The 23,437-nt window shown below is 39.5% G+C and overlaps 1 protein-coding gene and 1 long non-coding RNA gene across 6 annotated transcripts in view; one reads left to right on the top strand and one right to left on the bottom strand.

Annotated features, from left to right (window-relative positions):
- The window catches only part of NFIA (nuclear factor I A), a 387,507-nt gene extending 365,189 nt beyond the window's left edge, over nt 1-22,318 (bottom strand). For 2 of the 3 annotated variants that reach the window (XM_017541602.1, XM_017541598.2), the window contains exons 1-2: nt 16,595-17,154; nt 10,729-11,260 (exon numbers count right to left, since the gene is read on the bottom strand). In XM_017541602.1, coding sequence (XP_017397091.1) covers nt 10,729-11,260; nt 16,595-16,621 — 559 coding nt within the window. In that variant the 5' untranslated portion in view covers nt 16,622-17,154. Of the gene's footprint in view, nt 1-10,728; nt 11,261-16,594; nt 17,155-21,817 lie in introns of those variants that run through there. The other variant, XM_017541600.2, reaches the window with a different exon arrangement.
- Nucleotides 17,241-19,106, top strand: LOC108313269. 3 transcript variants are annotated; one of them, XR_005202339.1, is made up of 3 exons: nt 17,241-17,468; nt 18,336-18,463; nt 18,796-19,106. It is a non-coding gene; the product is annotated as an uncharacterized LOC108313269 (long non-coding RNA). The 3 variants fall into 3 exon arrangements; XR_005202338.1 differs by lacking the exon at nt 18,336-18,463 and having other exon boundaries at nt 17,243-17,597; XR_001829007.2 differs by lacking the exon at nt 17,241-17,468 and having other exon boundaries at nt 18,210-18,463.
- Nucleotides 22,319-23,437: the final 1,119 nt, after the last annotated feature.

Consider the following 23,437-nt stretch of genomic DNA (forward strand, 5'->3'; position numbering starts at 1 on the left):
CAAAGATCATCCACAATCTCTACTCCCCCACCAGCATCCAACAATGAAAAATTCTCCAAAACTTGGAACAGTCGAAAAGGACAAAAAGACAGAAAGCCATGCAAACCCAAAGAAACTCATATCCACAATATAGAAAATGGAACAAAGCCAATCCTAAGAAATGATACCCAGATAGGCAACCTCCTTGAATTGCCAAAAGTGTTTAAAGACTTGGTAATCAAATGCTTTATTACAAAGCAAAATGAATGGTTAAAGCTGCTCTCTCCTGACCTTTGGACTGGGTAACTTGGTAGTAAAAAGCCCAAAAATATGAATCTGCGTTCCTCTCCAGTCTGTCTGTTTCTCTCCCATTCGGCTGTCTCAAAACATAGTTTCACTTATTCATCATCCCCACCCCACTCCAGCACCTCCAAGATTCAACTGCACATAAAGTAAAAAGCTATGCATAATCAGTCTTTATACAGCCAAACTGAAAATGTCTTTCTTTGAAGAATTACAAAGCTTTCTGTCTGAAACCTCTGACCTTTCTAGAGAAATCAGAGTCACTGTAGTTTAAAAATGTAGGTGGTAAAAGTACAAAGGATTACATTTATCCATTTTGCATGTCTGTCATCTTTTCTGGGGCCAGGGGCAAATATCTTTGGAACAATTACTTCTTCAACCATAACATTTTGGACTCCAATATCCTCATTCTCCAAAGAACTGTATATGTATATATACAGTTACATATATATAGAACTGTATATATGTGTGTATGTGCGTGTGTGTGTATATATATATATATATATCCTATATATGTGTGTATATATATATATGGATATATATCCTATATACACACACATACACACACACACACACACACACACACACACAGCATATATCCAATGAGATGGCACTTTTTTGTTAATTTTTATTCTTACAGGATATATATATAGCCTATATATTCTTATATTTGTATTCTTATTTCAGCTTACTGAAAATCTAAAATAGATTAATTCTAAAACCTTTTTTAAAGATAAGATTTTTGTCTACATAGTATGTAAGCTAAAAAAAAAAATCAATAAAAGTTCATTTAAATATTTTTTAAAAACTGTAGTCACTGAATGTAAGGAGAGACTTCTAAAAGTATGTTAAAAAAAGAATTCTTAATAAAAGTCCTTGTCACATATTAAGAGACCATACAATAAAAGTATTGCAATGACTATCTTTCCCTGACAGGAATGCACAACAATAGTTATGCTGTTGAACAGCAACGTTACAAAGACTTCATTCTTAGAAGTTACTTGAAACTACTCTCCAAAAGAGAACCTCTACCATTTAAAAGAAGAAGGGGAAGAAAGCCAACTAAATGAATCCATCAGAAACTTTAGTAACTTAGTAATTTTTTTATATGGTGTGCATCCATCCAAAAATCTTCTCATAGTCATACAAAGATGCAAACTTTCTTATGCAAATAAGCTTTTGCCAAGTTCTTATCTAGAATCTTTGCTTCATTTCAAACGCTGGTAACCCACTTGTCATTAGTCCTCAATTACCTAATGTTGAAAATATGTTCTCAGGTACAGTTTTCCATCAGCAACATTTTAATATGTAACATTATTTATGAATTACACTTAGCATAAAAGATATTTACAACTGTCACTGCTAATCTGCTATGGTATCTGAGTCTGCACACAACTCTGTTTAATAGTATGCAACAGGGGTTTACATGCAGATGCACAATATCTTCATTACTCATTCTATAGTGAGCTCTTTAAGCATCTCCATCCCTCATTCATTTGGAATGTTAAAAAATGCCACGAAGAAGGGCTTGATGTCATCTCAACACTGAAAGCCATCTGTCTATGGCCCTCCTTTGACTTTACTCCTTCCGCAGCCAACATTTTCACAAAAGTTGATGAGAATTTGTCAACCTAAGGACTTGTCATGTCAGCTCCTTTGAAAGGCAATAGAATATTTGAAAGTGACAATGATGGGATCCTGTATGTGCAATATTCATTTTATGTAGGAGCTTAAAATTAAATAACTAATCCCTTTAAGATTAAACTACACAGAATTGTAAGTGCATCCAACAGGAGAAAAGGAGAGAGGCAAGCACATATCAAAGCAAAAGAGATGATTCTGAATTTCTGGTATTAAGTAATATGTAGCCAAATTTGAAAAGTAAATGGAAATTGATAATGTAACACTACAGTTCCTATTACCCACTGACAAATACCTTTCCTTACTAAAAATTACTACTCAGATCAAGCTATATGACTCACCACAGATATATCTTCTCCAACAGCATGAATGCAATGTGCTACCCAATCACTGGCTGGCAAAATTACAAAAGGAAATAAAATCAAACCATAGCAACAAAGACAACAGCCTGAAAATGGCAGCTGCTGCATAGACATTCAAATTTTTAAATAGTACAGTATTTTTTAAATTTTTAAATTTCACCTCACTTTTTTTTAACCTGTAGAGCACCGCAGCATTAGCCATTAAAATTTTTATATAAATACACATGCTCTGGGAATTGTCTGTGTCTGGAAACTCACAAGTTACATGGGACCACCATAAGCACTTGCCAGTGACATAAAAATACAGACAGTATAGAACTTGATACAGTTGACAATGGGATATAAGCTCTATTTTTCTAACCAATTTAATCACTTTTCTTCACATGCCTCACAGTTTTCCTTTTCTAGCATAACTGATGCTACACAACCCTAACTTTAAGATTCCTTAATATTTCTTACAAAGAAAGTTATTTTTCTATTTTCTTTGCTGTAAGTTCAGTTCACCAGCTTATTTTTAAATTAAACCTTAGAAAAATCAACATGTATCATGAATTAATATAATATAAATTATACCTATTATCTTTTTCTATTTACAACTATAAAAATTATGTTGAGTGAGGCTTTGAGTTTTTGCACTGAAGTCATTAAGAACTAATCTTGTCTAAGTTTAAAGAGTTAAAAACAAAGCTCACAGCCAGGTGTGGTGGCTCCTGCCTATAATCCCAACACTTTGGGAGGCTGAGGCAGGTGGATCACCTGAGGTCGGGAGTTCGAGACCAGCCTGACCAAGATGGAGACACCCATCTCTACTAAAAATACAAAATTAGCCGGGCATGGTGGCTCATGCCTGTAATCCCAGCTACTCGGGAGGCTGAGGCAGGAGAATTGCTTGAACCCGGGAGGCGGAGGTTGCTGTGAGCCGAGATTGCGCCATTGCACTCCAGCCTGGGCAACCAGAGGGAACTCCATCTCAAAAAAACAAACCAAAACCTAAAAAAAAAAGCTCACTAACTTAAGGGCATGAAAATGAAACATGTCTATTTTTAATTTTTTTCCTATTTTAATTTTAAACTAATAAAATTCCATTCTTTTCTCAAACATGAGTTTTGCTTTAAATAATTATGCACACAGCCACAACCAAAGGATTTTTTCAGAGCGAAGTAAATTCTACATTTTAAAATCTAATCATTAGGGGAAGTTATAAATATATATATATTTCTCTATATATAAATATATATCTAAATATAAATATATAATGTATAGGGGAAGTTACACTTATATATATGTCTTGTGCATAAAAAACTGTGTACAAAAATCTGCATAGTAAAAAATTACATTCAATTTAGTTTTTAAAATAATGCTCAGTTTAATACACAAAGGTCTCTCAAAGCATCCTGAACCAATTAATCTAACTTTGTCTTAACAACAAAAATCTTAAACCTATGTTATAATGCTTCTATTCACTGAACTTCAACATTATAAAAACAAGAAAGAACAAATTATTTCAGATTTTGACGCTAACACTGACAATTATAACATCATTTTTCTATCCAGTGTGGCCTCATTCAGTGGCTAACATCTGAACTTCATAGTGAAATACCTCCATGGGACGGGTTTGGATTTTTACTTTTTATTTTCCCTTTGATTCAAGACAGGTGTGTGTTACCATTTAAATGCCATCCAACCCTAGACAATAAGATGCAAAGAAGGATATAAAATGGATTTGAATCTTTTAAGAGCATAAGATGTGAAATCACAAGACCTGGGTTTGAATCTTGCTGTGGACAAGTAACCTGGCCACTCCGAAGATTCCATCCTCATCTGTTCAAACGAAGAGTGCATTACTAATTAATAATACTGCTACGAAAGGAAGAGAGAGAGCAAGCTACAAAATATGACTATGACAAACCTCACTACAATGCCTGCTGCAGAGCAGACATTCAATAAAAGTTATTTCCCTTCCTTCCTTCCATCTCCTTTTCTATTCCCAATTGATCTAGGTCCAAAATATCTACCACTGGGAAAGCATCTGAAAGGTATGAAAAGAAGTTTAAAGTCCTCAAAGAACATTACAGTTATTCCGCTTCAATCTCCAGTTATTACAATTATTCTCATCATTTCTTGTTTTAGGGTTAGCAACATTCTAAAGAAGACCAATCTTTAAAACAAGAAATGATTTGCCAAAATACATAAAACAAATGAACTTCTTTTCCTTAGTTTTATCTTATTTAGCTTGTTTTACAAACAGAACAGCAACCAATATTTTCTGCTTCAGAGTTGCTGCAACTTTTCATTCATGCAACTTATTTCTTCACTTCATAAGTCATGTTTATTTAACTAGAACATTAATGGGAGGACTAATTCCATTAGATAAAATATGCTTTATGCTGTGGAATTATCACAACAGAATATGAGGAATTGTTTTCTAAGTAAAATCTAAGGAAAAAAGTCATTTCTAAGTCTAAGTAGCAACTAGAGAATTCTGTTAAGTTCAGGACACAAAAGTTTGGATCAATAATGACAGTTGCCTACTGGGAAAGAGCTAAAAACTTGACAGTACTCTTGAACTGCCACCTTAGAAAGCAAAATAGTAAAAATAATAAACATCTCCATGGCCCCTTTTCTGAGCTTAAGTGTGCAATGACACCTCTAAATGGACCCCTAAATTCTAAAAAGAATTTGTGCAAAACTTCCTTTTTTTTCTAAAAACTTGAATAAAAACTCCCAAAGCCCTAAATAGTGTCTTAGTCTGAAAAAAGCCATGCCAAAAAAAAAAAAAAATTGTGGGAAGATGAATTATAAAATTCTCCACTTAATATCTCATTGCCCAAGATCACTTTAGAGTCATTACATAAACCAAAATAGTTTTATAGTATCTCCATTTGTGATTAAGTTCAGGGTTTTATGTTTCTTTTAACAAAGCCTACCGGTTCATTCATTCTCTTCCTCCTCCATCTGACTTCTTCCTTCCCTTACTCAACCTCCACGGATTTACAATTTATAATATATGTAAAAGCAAGCTCTAACCCTTAAATAACCATGGGGAAATTACTACTAAAATGGTAATAAATCGGTGTTTAGCTCATTCACTGAACTCAATCTGCATTTTACGTTTTTTCTTCTAATCCTCAAAATTGGCTTCAAAAATCTATATTGACATTTGTGAGCAATTAGAATTGTTGCTGCTTCTGTGCAAGATTTAAAACGCCGACAGACTGTTCTGAGTCCTCTGGAAGCAGCTTGAGGCCTTAACCAAGTGAAACACCCAGTCCTACTGCGTACAGCAGTGACCACAACAAAGGCTGTGGTTTCTCCCACACTAGCCTTAAATAGGTTTAAATTAATGCTATTCATCACTGGGTGGAAAAGAAGACAAGGAAAATCCAAGCCAACAGCATTGGGAAATTTTCTTACCAACACACTCAACCGCTTAGCCATAAATGAACTGACTTTCATTCAAAGGTTTACTCCGGAACAACTATTTCTCCCTATTCCTGCACACTCTCTGCCTTTGAACTACCATCTTTTCCACTACCATTCTAGGTGAAGGATTTTGTGACTACATTCTAGGTAAGGATATTGTTACTATCCTCAAGTTACACAGAAAACACTCAAGGATATAAAAGCCATATTTATCTCAAATTTGTTGATTGCTACTGCTATCTTTTTTGAAGAATTGCAAGATAAATTAAAATTTTCAAAAATATGTCATATATCAATAAGTTACAATAAATCCATCAGCCACAAAACCCACCTTCAGTTTAGAGCTAGAGTTTGACAGGGTGATCCTTACTCTCCTAATTTTAAATATCATTGTATATTAGTCTTACTCCTTCTTTTTCCAAGCGTACTTTATTAATAATTACAAATCACAAGACCTGCACAACTTTCTACCAGGGAGTTTGTTAAGTTACTAAATAAGTTTAATTACAAAAAATGTATAGTCCTAGACTTCAGTGTAAATACATACACACATACCTGCTAACAGAATATATTAAATATATTTTAGATCTGCAATGTTGCCTCAAACTAATGTAGTAAGTTACCTAAAAATTTAAGAAATTATAATTAATTTGGTATAAAATTGTAAACTGTAACAATCTAGTGTGATTTATTTGTTTTAATTACAATAGTTATTCTACATGTACTGAAAACCTTATCTGTATAGTAAAACTGTATTTAAAATACTAGCATTTCAAAGAAGAAAGCATTCCCATTGCTCAAACCGCACTCTGTGCAGCCTGGATGTGCACACACATGCACATGAAGCACACACACGCCCCTACACAGACATTCCTAATCTCACACCTGCTCTGAAGCAGTAGGAAGTGAATTCTCAATCTGTCAACATGACCATCTGGTCTATCTGCATATCACGGCTTTCTCTATTACTATATGAAGGAATGGCAATCACGAAGCCAAAATAAAACTAAAATGCACCTGAATGGGAGTAGCTCTCTTTTGGCTGAAATGGAATAATATACGGCATAGCAGAGCAAAACTAGCAAGAATCTAAATCATTTGAAATGAGCATTCATGTCAGCATAATTAAGTGAACAATATGGTACAGGTAATGTGGTAATCAGTAACACTGTTGAATAGGTTTATAGGACAGGCACCAGGCTTCTAAGACACTGAAACAGCTCCTTCAGTGATTGAAAGGATCTTTGCTATTCGTGATCCAAACACAATTAAGTAAAGGTAATAACGGGGGTAGTAAGGAAATCAGTCAAATGTGTTCTCCTTCTACCTTAAAACTAACAAGTGCTCACCACACTGCTGCTATTAGGATAACAGCAAATTGTTTTGTCACTGGCTAATCAACAATTAAAGCAATTACCTGACAAACTGTGGTCACTTACTAGTCTTTCAAAGTGAATTTTAAGACTGCTAAAAATTCTTCTAATCCTAGAAAATTCCTCATCTGCAGAAAGTGAAGATGGCTCACTGTGATTTAGCTTTTAGGCCTGATGTCACGTGAAAATTAGCAAAGGCCTTAGTTGAATTAAACATAAATTCATTTGTTTAATTTTAGTTTTTAAATGTCTCCACACAGCTGCCTCTGAGCTTTCATTCTACCTCATAGCAGGTAATATCAAATATAAATTGTGACACTGTCATTCTATGGCCTAAATATAGCAACCTACCTCTAGCCAAGAAATGAGTCCTTAAAAAGTATAACCTCTTACAAAATCTAACTAATTTGACTGAGAATCTTTCTAGAATCTGATTACATTACCAGAAGTTATACAGAAGCAGTTAAAAAAAAAAAAAAAAACAACTCTCCAGAAACTTCTCGGTTGAGTGCCTACTAATGAACAAAGGTTAACTTTATCTAAAAGGTCAAATGCCTGGTGGCTAAGGTTATGACCTTAACAACTTAAATTGTGACCTTGCCACGTGCCGGGTATATTGTAGATTCTGATACAGATCATCTGGTAAAGACTGGTCATAAATTAGCTTTACTCTTACACACCCACAAAGAAAACCATTTGCCACAATACCATAATATCTCCAAGTTGTCATATGATACAGGGGAAGGACCACTCAAATTGAGACCAAATTAAGGGAATAGAATGCTTTTCTTCTTTTAACAAGATGAAATTCTCAGGCTTATGAAATCACTCCAATTTCATTACACTTGTTACTGTTTATCAGCCACAAAATTCACACAGTTCTAACGGCACTAGATTTAGAGGAAAAAAACTAAAATGTAGTTTATGTATTATATTTTAGCATCTCAAGAAGTCTCAGAATAAATCACCTCTGCTTTAAAGAAAAAGACTGATTCTACATTTGCTTCTGGTGTTTACATGTATATTCTAAGATTTCAACTTCCTACCAAAGAAAGGTGGACGCATAAAGCAAGAATTATTTACACACAAAACCTTAGAAGGAAAAGAAGATCTAATTTCTGTGACCATCTAGGGAAAAAAAAGGCACGCTGGTAAGGAAAAAAACACAACATTTTAAAAGAAAGAGAGAGAAAAGACGTATGATAGGTGAAAAGGCCACAATGGTTTTGGCATGTATCTTGAAGCACGTTTCAGAGTCTCTGCCTCCTGCCAATACTGGCAAGTTCTCAAAACTTTTAAGGAGGTAAAAACATTGTTTAGTGTTTACAAATCTTCAGTATTATAACAGATGCTTGTCAAATCAGTTGTATGTAAGTTGACCGATCTACCTCATATTTGTATTGGCAGCTTCCTTTCCACAAATAACAGGTCTCTCAATCTCTGAAATCGAATATGAAATATTTTCAGACAAAAGACCCTTAATATTTTCTTTTACAATCTTCCTGTTGCGCGCACAGAGAAGCAGCCATTACTGCGGTCCCGTGGAAACCAATGGCCAAACATTTGGCTGGCATTCAGGCATAACAAGGGATTCTGGGATACATCAAGAAAACCAAACCGAAAGGTAGTCTGATCTAAGCTGCTGTCAATAAATCTTTCATAAGCAATAAGGATGCTCACTCTCCTAAGTAACCTTCTAAATGTCATTTTACCAACATAACTCCTTCAGGCATTGCAACAACCAACAACTGTGTGAGCTCAAGGATTGGAAGCAATAGCACGGTAACAAACCAACGACGAAAAAGAATGCATGTCATGGGAACAGCGAAAAGACTGCATTTCTTTAAATCCAGAGAAACGTTTAAGTCGAAAACTTAGAATGGACAGTGCTTACTCCGAGAAAAACTTGACAGGTATTTCATTTTGATGTTATCTTATATGGAAGCACACATCATGATCCGCATCACCTGTTGGCACCTTTTGAGTTTCGGTGTTGGCCAATTATTCATGATAATTTATGTTATATTTTTCTAAATATCTAAAAGGTAAAAACAAGATTTTAAAGAGTGCTCCTTGAAAGCACCTGTAACACCATATTTTTTGTGTGTCTTTCTGTATTTACATATGCAGACACATTTTTAAAAATTTTAACTTTGCTTTTTCAGTAGACAAAACAAATTAACAACAATGGAGTTAAGAGTGGGTTAAAAAAGGGATATATATTCCTGTTTAGAGGTCACTTGAAAGGTGCTGACTTTTCATTCTTGCTACCCAGAATTGGCTAAAGCAAAAGGCAATTCTTATAATTAAGTATACATTTTCAAAAACCCAAATATTTGAAACACTTACAGCTCACATCCTCTAAAATACTCATCTATCCCCTGCCAACAGAATGCAAATGATGATGTGACATGCTTGCAAAGCTAATTTTCTACAGTTTCTTATGTAAGGGCAGATGGATAACAAAAGTTCTCTTTCTAAAACATATATTGAGAAAAATAATAGAGAACAGGCTATCATCTGATGCCTTTAAAAACTCAGTAACAGTTTTAGAATTAAATACGTTTTGAAGAAAAGTACAGTGTTTTTACAGGTAACATCTCTCCTTTGTAATAAATAAATAAATAAATAAATATTTGAACCCAGAACAACCTACTGATAGGATTCCACAACCCTCTTTCTTTCATCTGGCTCAAGTAACTGCCATGAAGGTAATCTAGCAAGACCGATACGTACATATATAAAGTCAACAAGTTACACAAGACCTGAGCGTTCACACAGCACAATGAGCCTTTTGTCTAAAACAAGGCGAAAGGAACAAAGTAAAAATGCATTATTTTATCCAGTCCTCAGTAGTTTTATCCTGCGTGCTACTCTAAATACTGAAACATGCACAGGTAAGACATGCCTTGAAAAAAAAAATAAAACAATTTAAAATTTTATAATAAATCAAAGCAACTCACTACATCAATTATCAAAGCAATTTTTCAATGTGTTCGTGCACTATACAGGTTGGTTATTTTGTATATTAACCTCTCCATCCAATTACTGAAAGAGCTGGTTTGTTTGTTTCCTTTAGCTATCTGAGACAACACTAAAAATTCCTAAATACAAAGCTACTAAGTCTGCGTATTAATGTGATTATTTTTCCTTCATAAATGATCCGCAATTTGATAGTAATCTTACCTCCAAGTTCTTAATTGGCAAGGGGTTCAAGAGGCCTCAGCAGATTAAAAACACTCCCAGCAGAAAAGCAACTAAAAATATCGCCTCAATACCAAACTAAATGCTTTTAAACTAGATCATTTGCCAGTTAAAATATACTCTATATTAAAAGGGTTTTCACGAGGCTTCTCTCACCCCCTCATCAAAAAATGTGATTTAAACATATCACATATCTGATTACCAACGCCTCTGAAAACACTACTTACCAAACGAGCTGAACTGAGTGAGAATTCGCTCAAAGCTATGCTTTTCCACCTGAATGAAGGTGGCACCAAAGACTTTGGTTTATCTTTGAAACCACACTGGCTTCATGTACGTGGCCTGCAACTTGGGAGCTCAGGCAGGATCCAGCATTAACGCGGTGGCCATCGGGACAGAGAAACACACAAGAAAGTGGAAGGAATTCTCACCATCGCACTTACCTGCTGCATGCACAAAGTATGCCAAATATAAATCGAGTTCCTTAACAGAAACCCCTATGTGATGGGGTTGGACACAGAGCCCTGGATTAGAGCATTGTGGGGACTTTACAAGGCGCTCGCCATCAGTACTTTCCAGCGGAATACCTTTAAACAAAATCACCATAACAAGGTCCAACCTCCAGACTTTATCTGCCTGGCGGAGGCAGTCAATTCTTCGCATCTTGCCTTTCTGGTCTGGGTTGGAAAGAACACAACATGGAGGTTTTTTCCCTGTAACTGTAAGAACAAAATCCTCTCGATATTCGGGCCGGATATCTTTCCGTAACTTTGCCAGAAGTCGAGATGCCCACTTCTGCTTGACCTCTGGTTTTTCACTTAGCAATTCGTCCTTCACGGCTCTCTCTTCTTCTTTTGACATACGTTTTTCATGTTTTTTGAAGTATTTTCGTTTTCGGGCCTGCAGGTTGAACCATGTGTAGGCAAAGGCTCGGACGTGGGGCAGAAGTGCTTCGATGAAAGGATGAAATTCATCCTAGGAAAATGAACAAAAACCAAAATATAAGTAGAATGAAAACAAAAGGAAACAACTTTTCTTCAGCGGGTCACCTTAGAAATAAAAATTCCACATTTCACTTGAAATTTGATTCGGGCATTCCATTACCAGAATCACGCACAGGATCCTATGGGAAGTCTGGGAAGGTGAGAGAGAAAACTATCAGTATCAGTTCTTCTGACTGGAAATAAAAAAAAACTGCTAAAAATTAAAAAACTGTTTTGATATGTTCACCAGGGTACACCAGCTGCTACTGTCGGGCCCAGCTCCTCACCCTTTAGATAGTAAGTGAAGTTTATCTAAATGCTTACAACAATGTATAATCTTAACCCTATTTCAAGGAAGGCATATCTAATTTTGCCCCATCCTTGACCTCACCACTTGTAGGAAAGCCAGGGCCCAGCCGCCAGATTGGCAAATCCTAAACATTCAGATGCCAGTCAATGTTTATGGAAGTCTAGGAGCAAAAATCATCTCTACAATCAATGAAAACAAAGGCTTTCCCTCTAAAAATACTGCATGTTGATTCTGATCTGTTTCTTATTCATTTTGCTAGTGTCTAAATCCCCCTTTTAAATATTATAATTACATATCATTTTTTTTAGTCAAAAACTAGGAAAAATCTGGCAGATTCATATACGTAAGAAGGGATAAATTTGATATTTATTAGGCTAAAATAAAAGATCTATGCCCAAGACATAATTGCTGATACTATGGGAATGAAACAAAAAGAGGGAAGAAAAAGGAAAAAAACAAAGAAAAGCGTACATGCCAGATAGTAAATAAAATGTGTCATTGTGATAACACTGCTGCAACTGAATACATTTAATTTACTGATAAGATTGTGAAATGCTTTCCGTAATAATAACTAAAAAATAGATAATTTAATTTTTGCAAATAATATTTCAGAATTTTTCTCATAGGGAAACAGAGCCTGGTATTTTCAATATGTACAAGATGCCAGGAAAACCCTCATAGATGCCTCTTAAAATTGAAAAACAAAATTGAATTTCAAATATTTAAGTGTTTCTTCATGTTTTGCTTAAAATGTCAGATCCTTAAACATGACATTTTCTTAGGAAATATAAATATATTTTTTAAAAGATTAAACAGTAACCTCCACAAAGCTTTCGGAGTACATCTAACTTTTGATTAACTAATCCACACTGTTACATAACTTCTCTCTGCCACATAACCCCTTTCTCCAAAAGATAGATTACCTTCAAATAAATGAAGGTTAGAAACCAAAGAGAGATTGATGACTTTTTGCTAAAGGGTGTAGGACAAATATAAAATGCATTCTTTTTCAGTTTGTTATATCTAACTAAATATATACTTTCAAGGCACAGGTAGCAGTCATGTCCAAAATATTCTTATTAACGCAATGACTAAATTTTTAAATGTTCAAATGTGAACTGATAAGGTAAAATTGGTAAAATATTTAATAGTCATGTCATTTAAAAATTTTGCAAATTATAATCAATCACTTAAACACTTTGTGGCTGAGCTTTTAAAAGTATATGTTAATATAATATGTAATAAATCACTTCAATAAACTGACTTTTTTTTCTTCTCTGCACAAATTTCAGGCTCTATGTTTCCAGTTTAGCTTTAAAAACTGCTCTTTTTCAATAAAAGAATCCAAAAGAGAAGTAGTCAGCTTTCATAACACATGTGCATTCTTTAGAGAAAGAATAGAAAAAAAAAAATACAGGAATTATTATTCTTTGCCATAAATCATTAACATTTTTAAAATTTCTGATGTTTGAGAATATTTCTTATTCTCATACTTTAGGAGAAAGGAATGGGGGGCAAGTCACAGTTTATCTGCGAAGGTATACACCAAACCACAAAGGATCTAAACATTACTAAATTCTGAGCTCATCCTTGAAATGCTCTAAAATACATAAATTTTAGGTTTGAAACAGAACTTCACATTGCCTGATTTTCTTATATATACAAGACATGCTAGGGACCAAGACTCTGTTGTATTATGCAAAGAACTCCTGGAGTCTACCTTCAACTACAAAGTGAGTTTTCACCCAAAGGAGGATTTCATTTTAAAGTTTCAGCTCCATTTTCTAATGCAAGGGATAACTTAGCTCCAAACAATTCATATCTATGTTAAAACATTATCTTATTTAAAAGTTTGATTAATGATAACAAGCATTTAAAATAAACATTCTAATATGGCATTTTAAATGTGCGAACATACTCCTAATATGCTTTTCAAAAAACTGCAAACTGCATGCATTCGGGTTCAACAGGATTCTGTTTACCTGCCAACCAAATGCCCATACATCTCATCATAAAAATCCTTAAACAAGAACTATGTCAACTAGTCATTAAGAATAACCTAAGTCCCCAATTTTGCATCAAAAGTATCTACAATGTATTACTCCCCAAACGTTAAGAAGAATATTTTGTATAACTTTACTCATATGCACAATTAAAGTATTAATTTTGTCTGATTATCTTTCTCAAGTCATGATTTAAAATATTTCAGAATATCAAAACTAAAGAATATCATTAGCTTGTAGGAAATGTCCAGGGTAGCATAAATGATTAGCTTTTTTTTTAAAAAAAAGTAGTATGGCTTTATAATTCATGTTGCTGAACATATTGCTACAAGGTACGTACTATTTCATAACATTCAAGAGGAAAAAAAGAGAATATTTTACATATGTATTCAGTGAGAAAGTTATAGGTCACCAATAAAAACAAACCTGAAAACCTGTTTCAAAAGTGGTAGTGCTTTGAATCAGCATCTTAAACATTGATCTGTTTGAAAGTGAGCCAAGTTTAAGAACCACTGAATGCTGATATTTCTGGAAACTACTTTTTTTAAAGGTTCACCTACAAATTTCTGCTGGGTTATCATTATATGGACAGTACCTGAAATGGTTATTACATGCCCATCCTTGATTAAAATAAGATGTCTAGGTTTTCTTGGTAAAGTTTTTTTTAAATTGCCTACAAGTTAAATAGAGTTTTTCTTTCATTTAGAATAGTTTTGTCACTGTGCTTACTGGATTTTTTTAATGAGCAATAAACCACCAAAGTTTTTCTTCCTAAAACTGACTCTAAAGCATTATAAATATTCCAGCAAGTTAAATAAATTGTAAATTAATGTTTAAAAGAAGAACCCATAAAATATGAGCCCTCATTGTGCATTTTCTTTAGAAACTGTTACACTAAATAAGCATTTCTCATAGTGGTGTTTCCAGAAGGCCTAGTGAATGCATCACTCAATCCTGTTAAATATGTAAGTGGAAAAAAGAAAAAGAAGAAAAAAGAAAAAGAACTTTCTTAATGTGATAATAGCTCATGAACCAAGAGAAGCCAACTTTACTAAATACCTGACTGTGCCCTGGGCCTGCATGGATATACAGGTGCCCTCATATGCACCATCCCCAAATATAAATTTATCTTTTCAGAGCTCAGTTGAGAAGACACCATGTATCTGTTAGGGTCCTTTCCCTCTATTGCAGCTCGCTGGTATTATCTACAAGTTCTGTGTGTTGCAAACTTCTGCCAGCGAGAACTTCAGCTTTCGAATCTCAGCATTTTCACTATAGTCCGTAATTCATTCAAATTATCTTACACTTTGCATGTTATCCATATGCAATTGTGAACCTTGCCAGAAGTGGTTGGAAAAGTTTCATTCCATACTTTCACAAGTTACTAAAATAGGAACTCTGGAAGTTTGTTTTGGGGGGGGGAACAAAAAACTTTTACAATAACTAAAAGTAACTGCTATCTATTATTAATGCTAGGCCTAAATCCCAAACAGGCCATTTCAACATAAAAGATGCATTTAAGAGTCTTCTGAGATCAAATACCCGGTATTATTACTGTTAGATATTGCAATAAGAAGGGATGCCACAAATCCAGAATTTAGAAAGGAGAGTGAAAACCACTGATACTTTTTAGCCTTCCAGAAACTATTCCGGTTAAACCGTTATCTCCTACTAAGTGAAGGCAAGAGAAGAGGTAGGTTTTTTAAGGGAGTGGTGAATAAACATTTTATGTGAAGCATATAACTTCACGTAGGTGATTAATGGTCAGATCGCAATGTACCAAAGCAGTATGAGAACTTACGCTTTTTCAAAAAAAAAAAAAAGCGCAAAACCACTTTGACTTCATGCCTTTTAGTCAAGGAAAGCAAATAATATATTCAAAGGGGACAGATTTGAAGTCGTGAAGTAGCAATATTTTGCCTGGGGGTGGGTAGACAAGGGAGAGATGGACAGGAGGGCACGGAAAGGAGGGGCGGTGAGGCGGGAGAGCCCCACGCTCTGAGTTGAGTCGGAGGGGAAAAGTTGCCCCCGTCCTGCGCGCGGAGCCGCCGGAGTCGCGCGGTGGCGGCGGCGGGAGGTGGCGGGGGGGAGCCGCGTCCGGCCCGGGCCGCCGCTCCAGCTCGCGGCCGGGAGCCCGACTCCGCCCGGCGCTGCCCGGCCGGCAGCCCGCGGCCTCCGATTCTCGGCGCCCTGCGCAGCGTGGGCTCGTCCCGGCCCCGAAACTTTCACTCCGGGAGAGCGAGCGGGCCACTGGCGCGCGGCGAGGACGCAGGCTCCACCCGGCCGGCGCGGGGGAACGCGCGTCCACGCAGTCCCGCTCCGCCGAGGGCTCGCCGCCGCCTGCCCGCGTCCGAGGGGCGCTGTCCGGGCCGGGGCCGGGACGGCGGCCCGCGTCCTTCCCGCGGCCCGACCCCGAAGGCTGACAAACAATAAACAAAAGTAAGAGTTCGGGGAGGCGGCGGGGGGCTGCGGCGGCGGGGGCTCCGGGGAGCGGGCCGTGGGCGCAGGCACCCGAGGTCTCCCCGCACCCGGGGACTGCGGCCGTCCGGAGCGTGCGGGGTGCGCGGTGGGCTCCATAGGCGGCCCCCTCCCCGGGCGCCGCGGAACTACAGGATCCCTGCTCCCGGCAGCAGAAACGCTGAGCCAGATTTCAGCGTGTCATGGGCTGCAACCCCGCCGAAACACGTGCGGGGCGTCCGAAAACACCGCCGTTCCGCAGTCCGTCGCCCCGATATTAATTAACGCATTAATAAGAGGGCGCCATTAGCCATGTGCCCACACAAATGGCCGTGCAAGAGGAAAGCACCCGCATGGAAACAAAGTTACTTTCTTAAAGCGGGACCCCCCCCCTCGCGGGCACACGCGCGCACACACACACAGAAACACGCGCAGACACAGGCACACACCGAGACGCACGCCCTGGGCCCGGCCGGCGCAGCGGCCCCGGTGCCCCCCGCCCAGCCCCAGACCTGCCCCCGGCCCCCCAGCCCTCCGCATCCACGCCGCGGCTTACCTGGGTGAGACAGAGCGGAGAATACATAACTGCCGGGCGCTGGGGTATGCGTGTGCGTCTGGGTGTGCGGTTTGGAGGTGTGCGTGAGTGTGGGTGAGAGAGGAGAAAGAGGGAGAGGAAGAGAGAGAGAGAGACAGAAGGGGGGAGAAAAAAAAATCAAGCCTGCTTCTTGCGTTCACATTTCCAACTCGGCTCAACTGCAGCCAGCCAGCGCTATTGCCGCTCCATGAGCTGAACTTTAACCCCGCCTAGAGTTTCCCTACACTCCACTATACATGCCTACTGTACGCGGGCGTTAAAGGCATAGCGCACCCTTTCCCGCTCCCGCGCCGGCCCGGCCGGGTGCCCGCGAGCTGCCCGCGCGCCCGCCTCCGCCTCCGCTCTGCACCGCACCGCACAGCCGCCGCCCGCTCGCGCCGCCGCCGCGGGGGGGAGGGGGCGTGGGGGAGGGGGCGGCTGCGGCGCCGCGCGGCCAGCCGGGTCCCGAGCCTCCGCGGCCGCTCGCGCTCGCTGCCTGGCTCGCTCGCTCCCCGGCTCTCTCCCTGGCTCGCTCCTCGCTCGCTCGCTCGCTAGCTCTCCCGCTCGCTCTGCGGCCCCCCCGCCCCCCTCCCCCGATCAGCGCATTACTGGGTAACGCAGTGAGGAGCAGTTACAGTCTGTACTCCCGGGCAGCTATAGGCTGCCACAGGATGTGCTTAAGCAAACAAAACTACTTTTCCTCGTCCCCATCCCCCCACCGCTGCCGCAGACCTCCGCGGACCTCGGCGGAGGACTTCGGCAACTTTGCCAGGTTGCCCCGCACCCCCCCCCCCCCCCCCGGCCACCGCGTGGGCACGTAGAGAACCGAGGAGGAGGCCGGGCGGCACATTTGCATGTATGCAAATTTCTTTGAAAAATCAGACCTCCTAGGTAACTTTTTTTTCCCCCACTGAAATGCGGTAAGGCTCAACGCATTGTAATCTCTCCAGCGAAGCTTTCTGTGGGAATAGATTCGTCGGCAGAGGTAATTATGCACACAATCCTGTAAACTTTGTGCAGCTTCGGTCCTGTGGCATTCAGAATCGGGGTTGGTGAGGAATCAGTGCCCACAGAAGATTCACCGGATTTGGGGGGCGGGGGTCTGGAGAAAGGAAGGCGGAGATTAATGAGCATTCTCCCTCCCAGAACTGTGAAACTAGTGGATTTGAACACAGACGCCATAGAAAAAGTTCTATCACGTTCAGAAACAACAGTGGTTTAACTGTGGCATCTTTTTCTTTTTAGGAGGAAAAAAAATGTGAAAGGGATGTCCCCTTAGGGTAGGGAGATATTCTGATCCACAAACGCGTGCCCAGAACTGGACATAGGCTGTCATTACCGTCCCAGTTTCTGGGACACCTCTGGAAGGGTGCCTTTTAAGAATCCCTTTTTTCCCTCCCCCAGGTAATAGTTCTTAAAATGGAAAAGAGCTTCCTGCAATTATTTTAGGTTTGCTAAAGTATTGTTTTGGCAGAAAAGGGGGGTGGTTTTTAGGGTTTGGCAAGTTGCCAGTAAGCCTGCTTTTCCAGTTTTTTTTTTAACCTCATATTTTCTCTCTAGGCTCTCTTCTCTCTTGGAGGGGAAAAAATACATATATATAAATATATATGTATTTTTTCCCCATACCTCCCTCTTCCAATCCCCTATCCCTTATTTTCCTTCTCTTCCTCATGATGGTTTTGCAAAATGCTGCATTTGACAACCCTTCTCAAAATTCCATAAGGAAAGAGGTGGGTATCATGTTGAAAGACACTGGCACACAGGGGAATCTGTCCTTCGGTGGAGGTGACATAGCCAGAGAATCTCTAAAGAGAGGAAATTCCTGTAGGAATGCCCATTCCACAAGTGAGGGTGAGTGGTGTGTTAAGGCCACTCTCATTCAGACTTATTTTTAAAGCAAGGGGCAGGAAATACTGTACTGGAGAAAAAGCAAAGGAGAACCTCTGAAATAATTCATCTGTCTAAAGCTATTTTATGCTTGTACTTTAGTTACTTTATTGCCAAAATAATTCCTGAATGCTCAAGAACCATTCTCTCCCCCACCCTCCCTCCTGAACATCCTTGGAAATTTCTCAGGATTATTTACTAAGGAGTGAGGAGAAATAATGATTTCAGCCTTTAATGAAAAAGTCCATTTTCCCAAACTAACCCACTGCTTTTCTTTGGTTCCTCTCGGATTTCAGTAAAGGAAGAATCTCCTAAAAACTAAGCTGAGTTACAGAGACAACATCCCTGGCCACGAGAACCTTTGCTGGGATCTATAACTTCAATGCGCTCCAAGTTTCCTCGATAGAAGTTTCTGGCTGACGGTCGGTCCCAACATGTAACTGAGGCACAGTGAGAAGTTATTGTTCGGAGTTTGTACTCGGGAAGCTCTTACAGAGCAGATCAAAATCTTTCTTTGGTGTATTAAAAGATACACTTCACATCTGCCTCTTTTCAAAATGGCAAAGATTCTTACTTTGGAGTCTCAAGGGGAAAAAGATTTAAAAAAAAAAAAAAGGACTGGCACGTCGCCCTGGTTTTTTTTTTTTTTTTTTTTTTTAATGTGGGGGGAAGTAATTTAATGCTGATATTTCTACTTTAAAAACTTCTTTTGTTGTAGCAGTGGATGTGCCCGCGATTTCCAGCTTTCTGCGGTTAGCAATATTATCTTAAGTAACTTTTGGCGCCCTTCTTAAGACTTTTGGATATGGGACGATTGTTTGCGCCCTCTAGGCAAGGGCTGGATCCAAGTTCAGCACCAAAGCCCTTCACATCCGTTCCTGCTTTCTCTCCTATCTCCGCCAGCTCCCGCTCCCTCCCCCGCAGAGGGAGGGGGGAGGCGGGGGAAACACTACAAAGCACAGTTCCATCTACAGCCTTTGGAAACAAGACTGAGAAAAATACAGTAGAAGAGTTACAGTTACAGAAAGGCTTCTGGTAACTTTCTCTCCAACAGGCATAAATTTAAACACACGCACAAAGAAACAGATGTTCCTCAAAGGGCAGACTGGGGTAGAAAACATTTCCAACTCTCTCCCCTCTTCCCAAGTTACAAAAGTAAATCCTTGTCCAGAGTTCACAAAGATACTAAGACACTTGAGAGAGAGCAGGGATGGAGGAGGGAAGAAAGAAAGGATAGTAGAGAGAGCAGTGGAGGAAACGCAGGTGAAGTATGGAAACTAGTTCACTGCAATCATATAAATGACCCATTGTTAGGAAGGATAAACCCCTTATTGGAAATAACCACTCCAATCATTTATTTTGCAAGTGGTAGGAGGCTGCCTTGAAATGGGATTGTCTCTGCGCAAAGGAGGCTCCTGTCATGCTCTCTGCTATCCATATTCTTCCTGGCACAGAGCCCAGCCTTGCATTTACTGTGTTTTATTTGCAGAAACGTTACCTTGCCAGCTTTAGTGAAATCCTCTTAGATATATAAATTACGTCAATAAGGTTTCACTTATATGTACATCTCAAATAGCTCTCATTTTGGAGGTTACTTAATAGGAAGATCTTATTAATATGATTTAGATTTTAATACCCAAAGCAGTGAAGATAGGACTGGGATTCATAAGTGACAAAACCATAATTCTGTGGTTCTTACCAAGACTAACTTTATTAACTGGCATTTTTCAACATTTTTTCTTTTCTGGTTTTTGACCTGGTGGTCACTTCTGTGCAGATTTTTTTACATGCATATAATCCTAAATTGAACCATGTTGCTGAAATGAGTGTCCAAGTGAATTGTTACATCAAAGTTCCAAGCCAGATTTGACTGGAAGGCCTGAAGCCTTGGGAAATAGCTCGATGGGAATTTAATCCAAGAAGGGAAAGAGCCCTTATTATTTTCCATTCACTTCCCAACAGAATTAGGTGTCTACACTGCTCAGAGAGGAAGAGATGGAGATATTTTAGTCAGAGGCTGCCAGCTACTGTCTCCAAGACAAGCTACTGCAGTTGGTTTCCACTGGATTTGTATCAAGCACTTGTCCAAGAGGCCAGACTCCAGCTAACAGTTTAGCAAGTCAGCGATCTTCCATACTCACACTCTCCATGGGGGTTGTTGTGGTAACAAGAAGAAATGTGAACTTGGCCAGTCTTAATGTCCTATTTCCTACTGACCATATACTTAAAAAGCAGAATTCAAGAACAGCCAAGAAAAAACACTCCCCCCCTTTCTTTCAGTAATACAGCTGCTAGTCCACCTGTGAAACATTCTCTCCTTTAAAACTGTTGTTTAGACTTCAAGAAGAGAGGTTTACCTATTAATTTCAAAGTACCTGAAATGCCAAAGCTCCTAAGATAATCAGTGAGAAGTTTTGTAATGCTGAGTACGCCACAATGTTACTTCCCAAAGCTCACTACAGTCCCACAATTCAGGCAAGATTTAAGCCACACATTTCTTAAAGTTGAACTTCACATTCCACAAGTTACCAACTTCCCTGAGTTTAAAAATAATAGCTAATGCAAAGTTAATAACTAATGCAAAGTTATTTCTCTAGCAGAATGTTTGTTTTTCCAGAAGGCGAGGAAGAAGGCACACGATTCATGCAAAACTCCCCCATCAGCTTTTTTTTTTTCTTAAACGCGAAAACTCTTTCCTATTGTGCTTGCTAAATCCGGAAGCGCTTGTAGCTTTGACAGCTTGAACCACACCATCCCCTTCAGAGCTGCAGAGAACTTCAGATCTCCTCTGCCCCGCCCCCTCTGGCTATTGAGAACTATTGTACACCCAGGCTTTCTTATGATTGGATAAAGCTTTTGTCAATCTCCCATGTTGTCCCATTGATTAGAGGATCAAATCGTCAATTATTCTCCGGGTCCAGACATATCTTTTCGGGTTAGGTTGACTGCTGAGGCCAGACGTCTTTTACAGAACAGAGCACGTACAGGATTTCCCCCCACCCCTTTCTGGAACCGAGCAAGCGCTAGGAGGAAAAAAAAATCTGTCAAGCTCAGCAATTTTTTCAAATCCCGAAAAAAAAAAAAAAAAAAAAAAAAAAACCCGGTCTCTGATGCACATAGCAAAAACACCATCCACAAAGCTACATCTTTAAAACAAAACCATCACAATAGACATTTACCCAGCAATCACTTAAGTGCATATGCGAGCTAGAGAAATTTTAGTCTTAGCCATTAAACAAAATCATCATTCTACCATTATTGTTTATAAAACGCATATCATATAAATGCAAAATAGAAAGTTTAAGATGTACCACGTACCATTGCAATGTAAAAAGAGTACGTGAGAAACTTTAAAATGCTCAGACGAATTGCTTCATTTGTTGCCCCCTTTTTTTTTGCATTAAAAAAAATCTAAATAAACTTGGAACCGTTGAAAACCCGGAAGAGATTTTTTAAAAAGCTGTTAGCCAATTGCAGGCTTCTTGGAGAATTTTTTTTTTTTTTTTACTCCAAATCAGAAGGCTTTTGCAATTGCAAGGCGCGCTCTCTCCCTCTCTCACTGTCTCGCTCGCTCGCTCGCTCGCTCTCACTCTCTCTTTTGAAAGCGATCCAACCCGGGCTGGCTGGTTCTCAGATTCTCTCTGGTTTTGCCTTGCGTGCTTTGGATTGTACGAGACTTTGCAGAAGTTGCAATCGATTCGGCAGTCCCTATCTCCTCTCCCTACCCCCTTGTTTATTTCCGCAATCGCTGCAATTTGCATAGTAACCACGCAAGAGGCACCGGCGGCGGCCTGCGGAGGGGGCCCGCAGGGGGCAGGGAAAAGGCCTTGCCCCCTTCTCCCCTCCTCCAGTCTCTCTGCCTGCCAGTCGTCTCCTCCCCTACGGCGCGTGGCCAATAGGAGCCCCTACTTTCGGCGCAAGCTCCGGTCTGGACACTGTTCTGAAGAAAAGCCCCTGTGTTACTAGGCCCGGCTCCCGGGATCGTGTTTTTGGCGCAGTACAAGTTCCCCTGCCTGCCGACCTCGCAGCCGGTACTGGCCAAACGTGAGGATAAAGTACCTTTGCCTGCGGTTGTGCGGGTTTTGCACGTTTTAATCAAGGCTGCACACCTGCTTTCTCGGTTTCTTTTTCCAGGGCCTCTCGTGAGTTATTAGGCTAGTTCATGATGGTTAGTGAGAGATTTAACCTTTATTTGCACTGGTGTAGACCAAGAGTTAAAGATCCTCTTTGGTGCATTAAATCAAGAGAGTGCAAAATGTCACAGGGAACTTGCAGTGAAATAAAGCTTTTACCCTAGGCTAGGAAAGAAAAAGACAGTGGCTCTATTCTCTGCAGATGACTGAACATAAAATTGTTAGGTGGGCTCCGTCAAGAATAAAGCTGTTCTTTTAAGGCAGGAGATACGGTGAAATTCTAATTTAATTGCCATGCATCTAATTTGTCAATATCCTTACAAAACCTAGGTTCCACAAAATTAGAGGAGACCCCCCCCCTTCTTACTCCCTTAAGAGAAGAGCTCTAAGAGTTTTGACATTTAAAAGGGGGGGGGGGTTAAAAAGATAATTATTGGAATGTTAAGTCTTGCATCTCACTGACTCACTTTATTTCATTAATCCAGACTCTATCTTTAAGACCATGTAGTCTGGATATTTCAATGTCAACGGTTTAGGTGTTTGTTTTAAACAACAGCATAGCCATTGGTGCAGAGCAAGGAAATAGGACTCTGAAGGGAGGGAGTATCTCTTTAAATGGAAAGCACACAGCCAGGCTATTGCGCTTTTTGTCCTTTTTGTCGTTGTTTTAAAAAATGTGTTTGTTGGCCAGGTGCGGGGCTCACGCCTGTAATCCCAGCACTTTGGGAGGCCGAGGCGGGCAGATCACGAGGTCAGGAGATCGAGGCCATGGCCAACATAGTGAAACCCCCATCTCTACCAAAAA

This window comes from Cebus imitator, unplaced genomic scaffold (assembly GCF_001604975.1).
Source record: "Cebus imitator isolate Cc_AM_T3 unplaced genomic scaffold, Cebus_imitator-1.0 Scaffold135, whole genome shotgun sequence".
NCBI lineage: Eukaryota > Metazoa > Chordata > Mammalia > Primates > Cebidae > Cebus > Cebus imitator.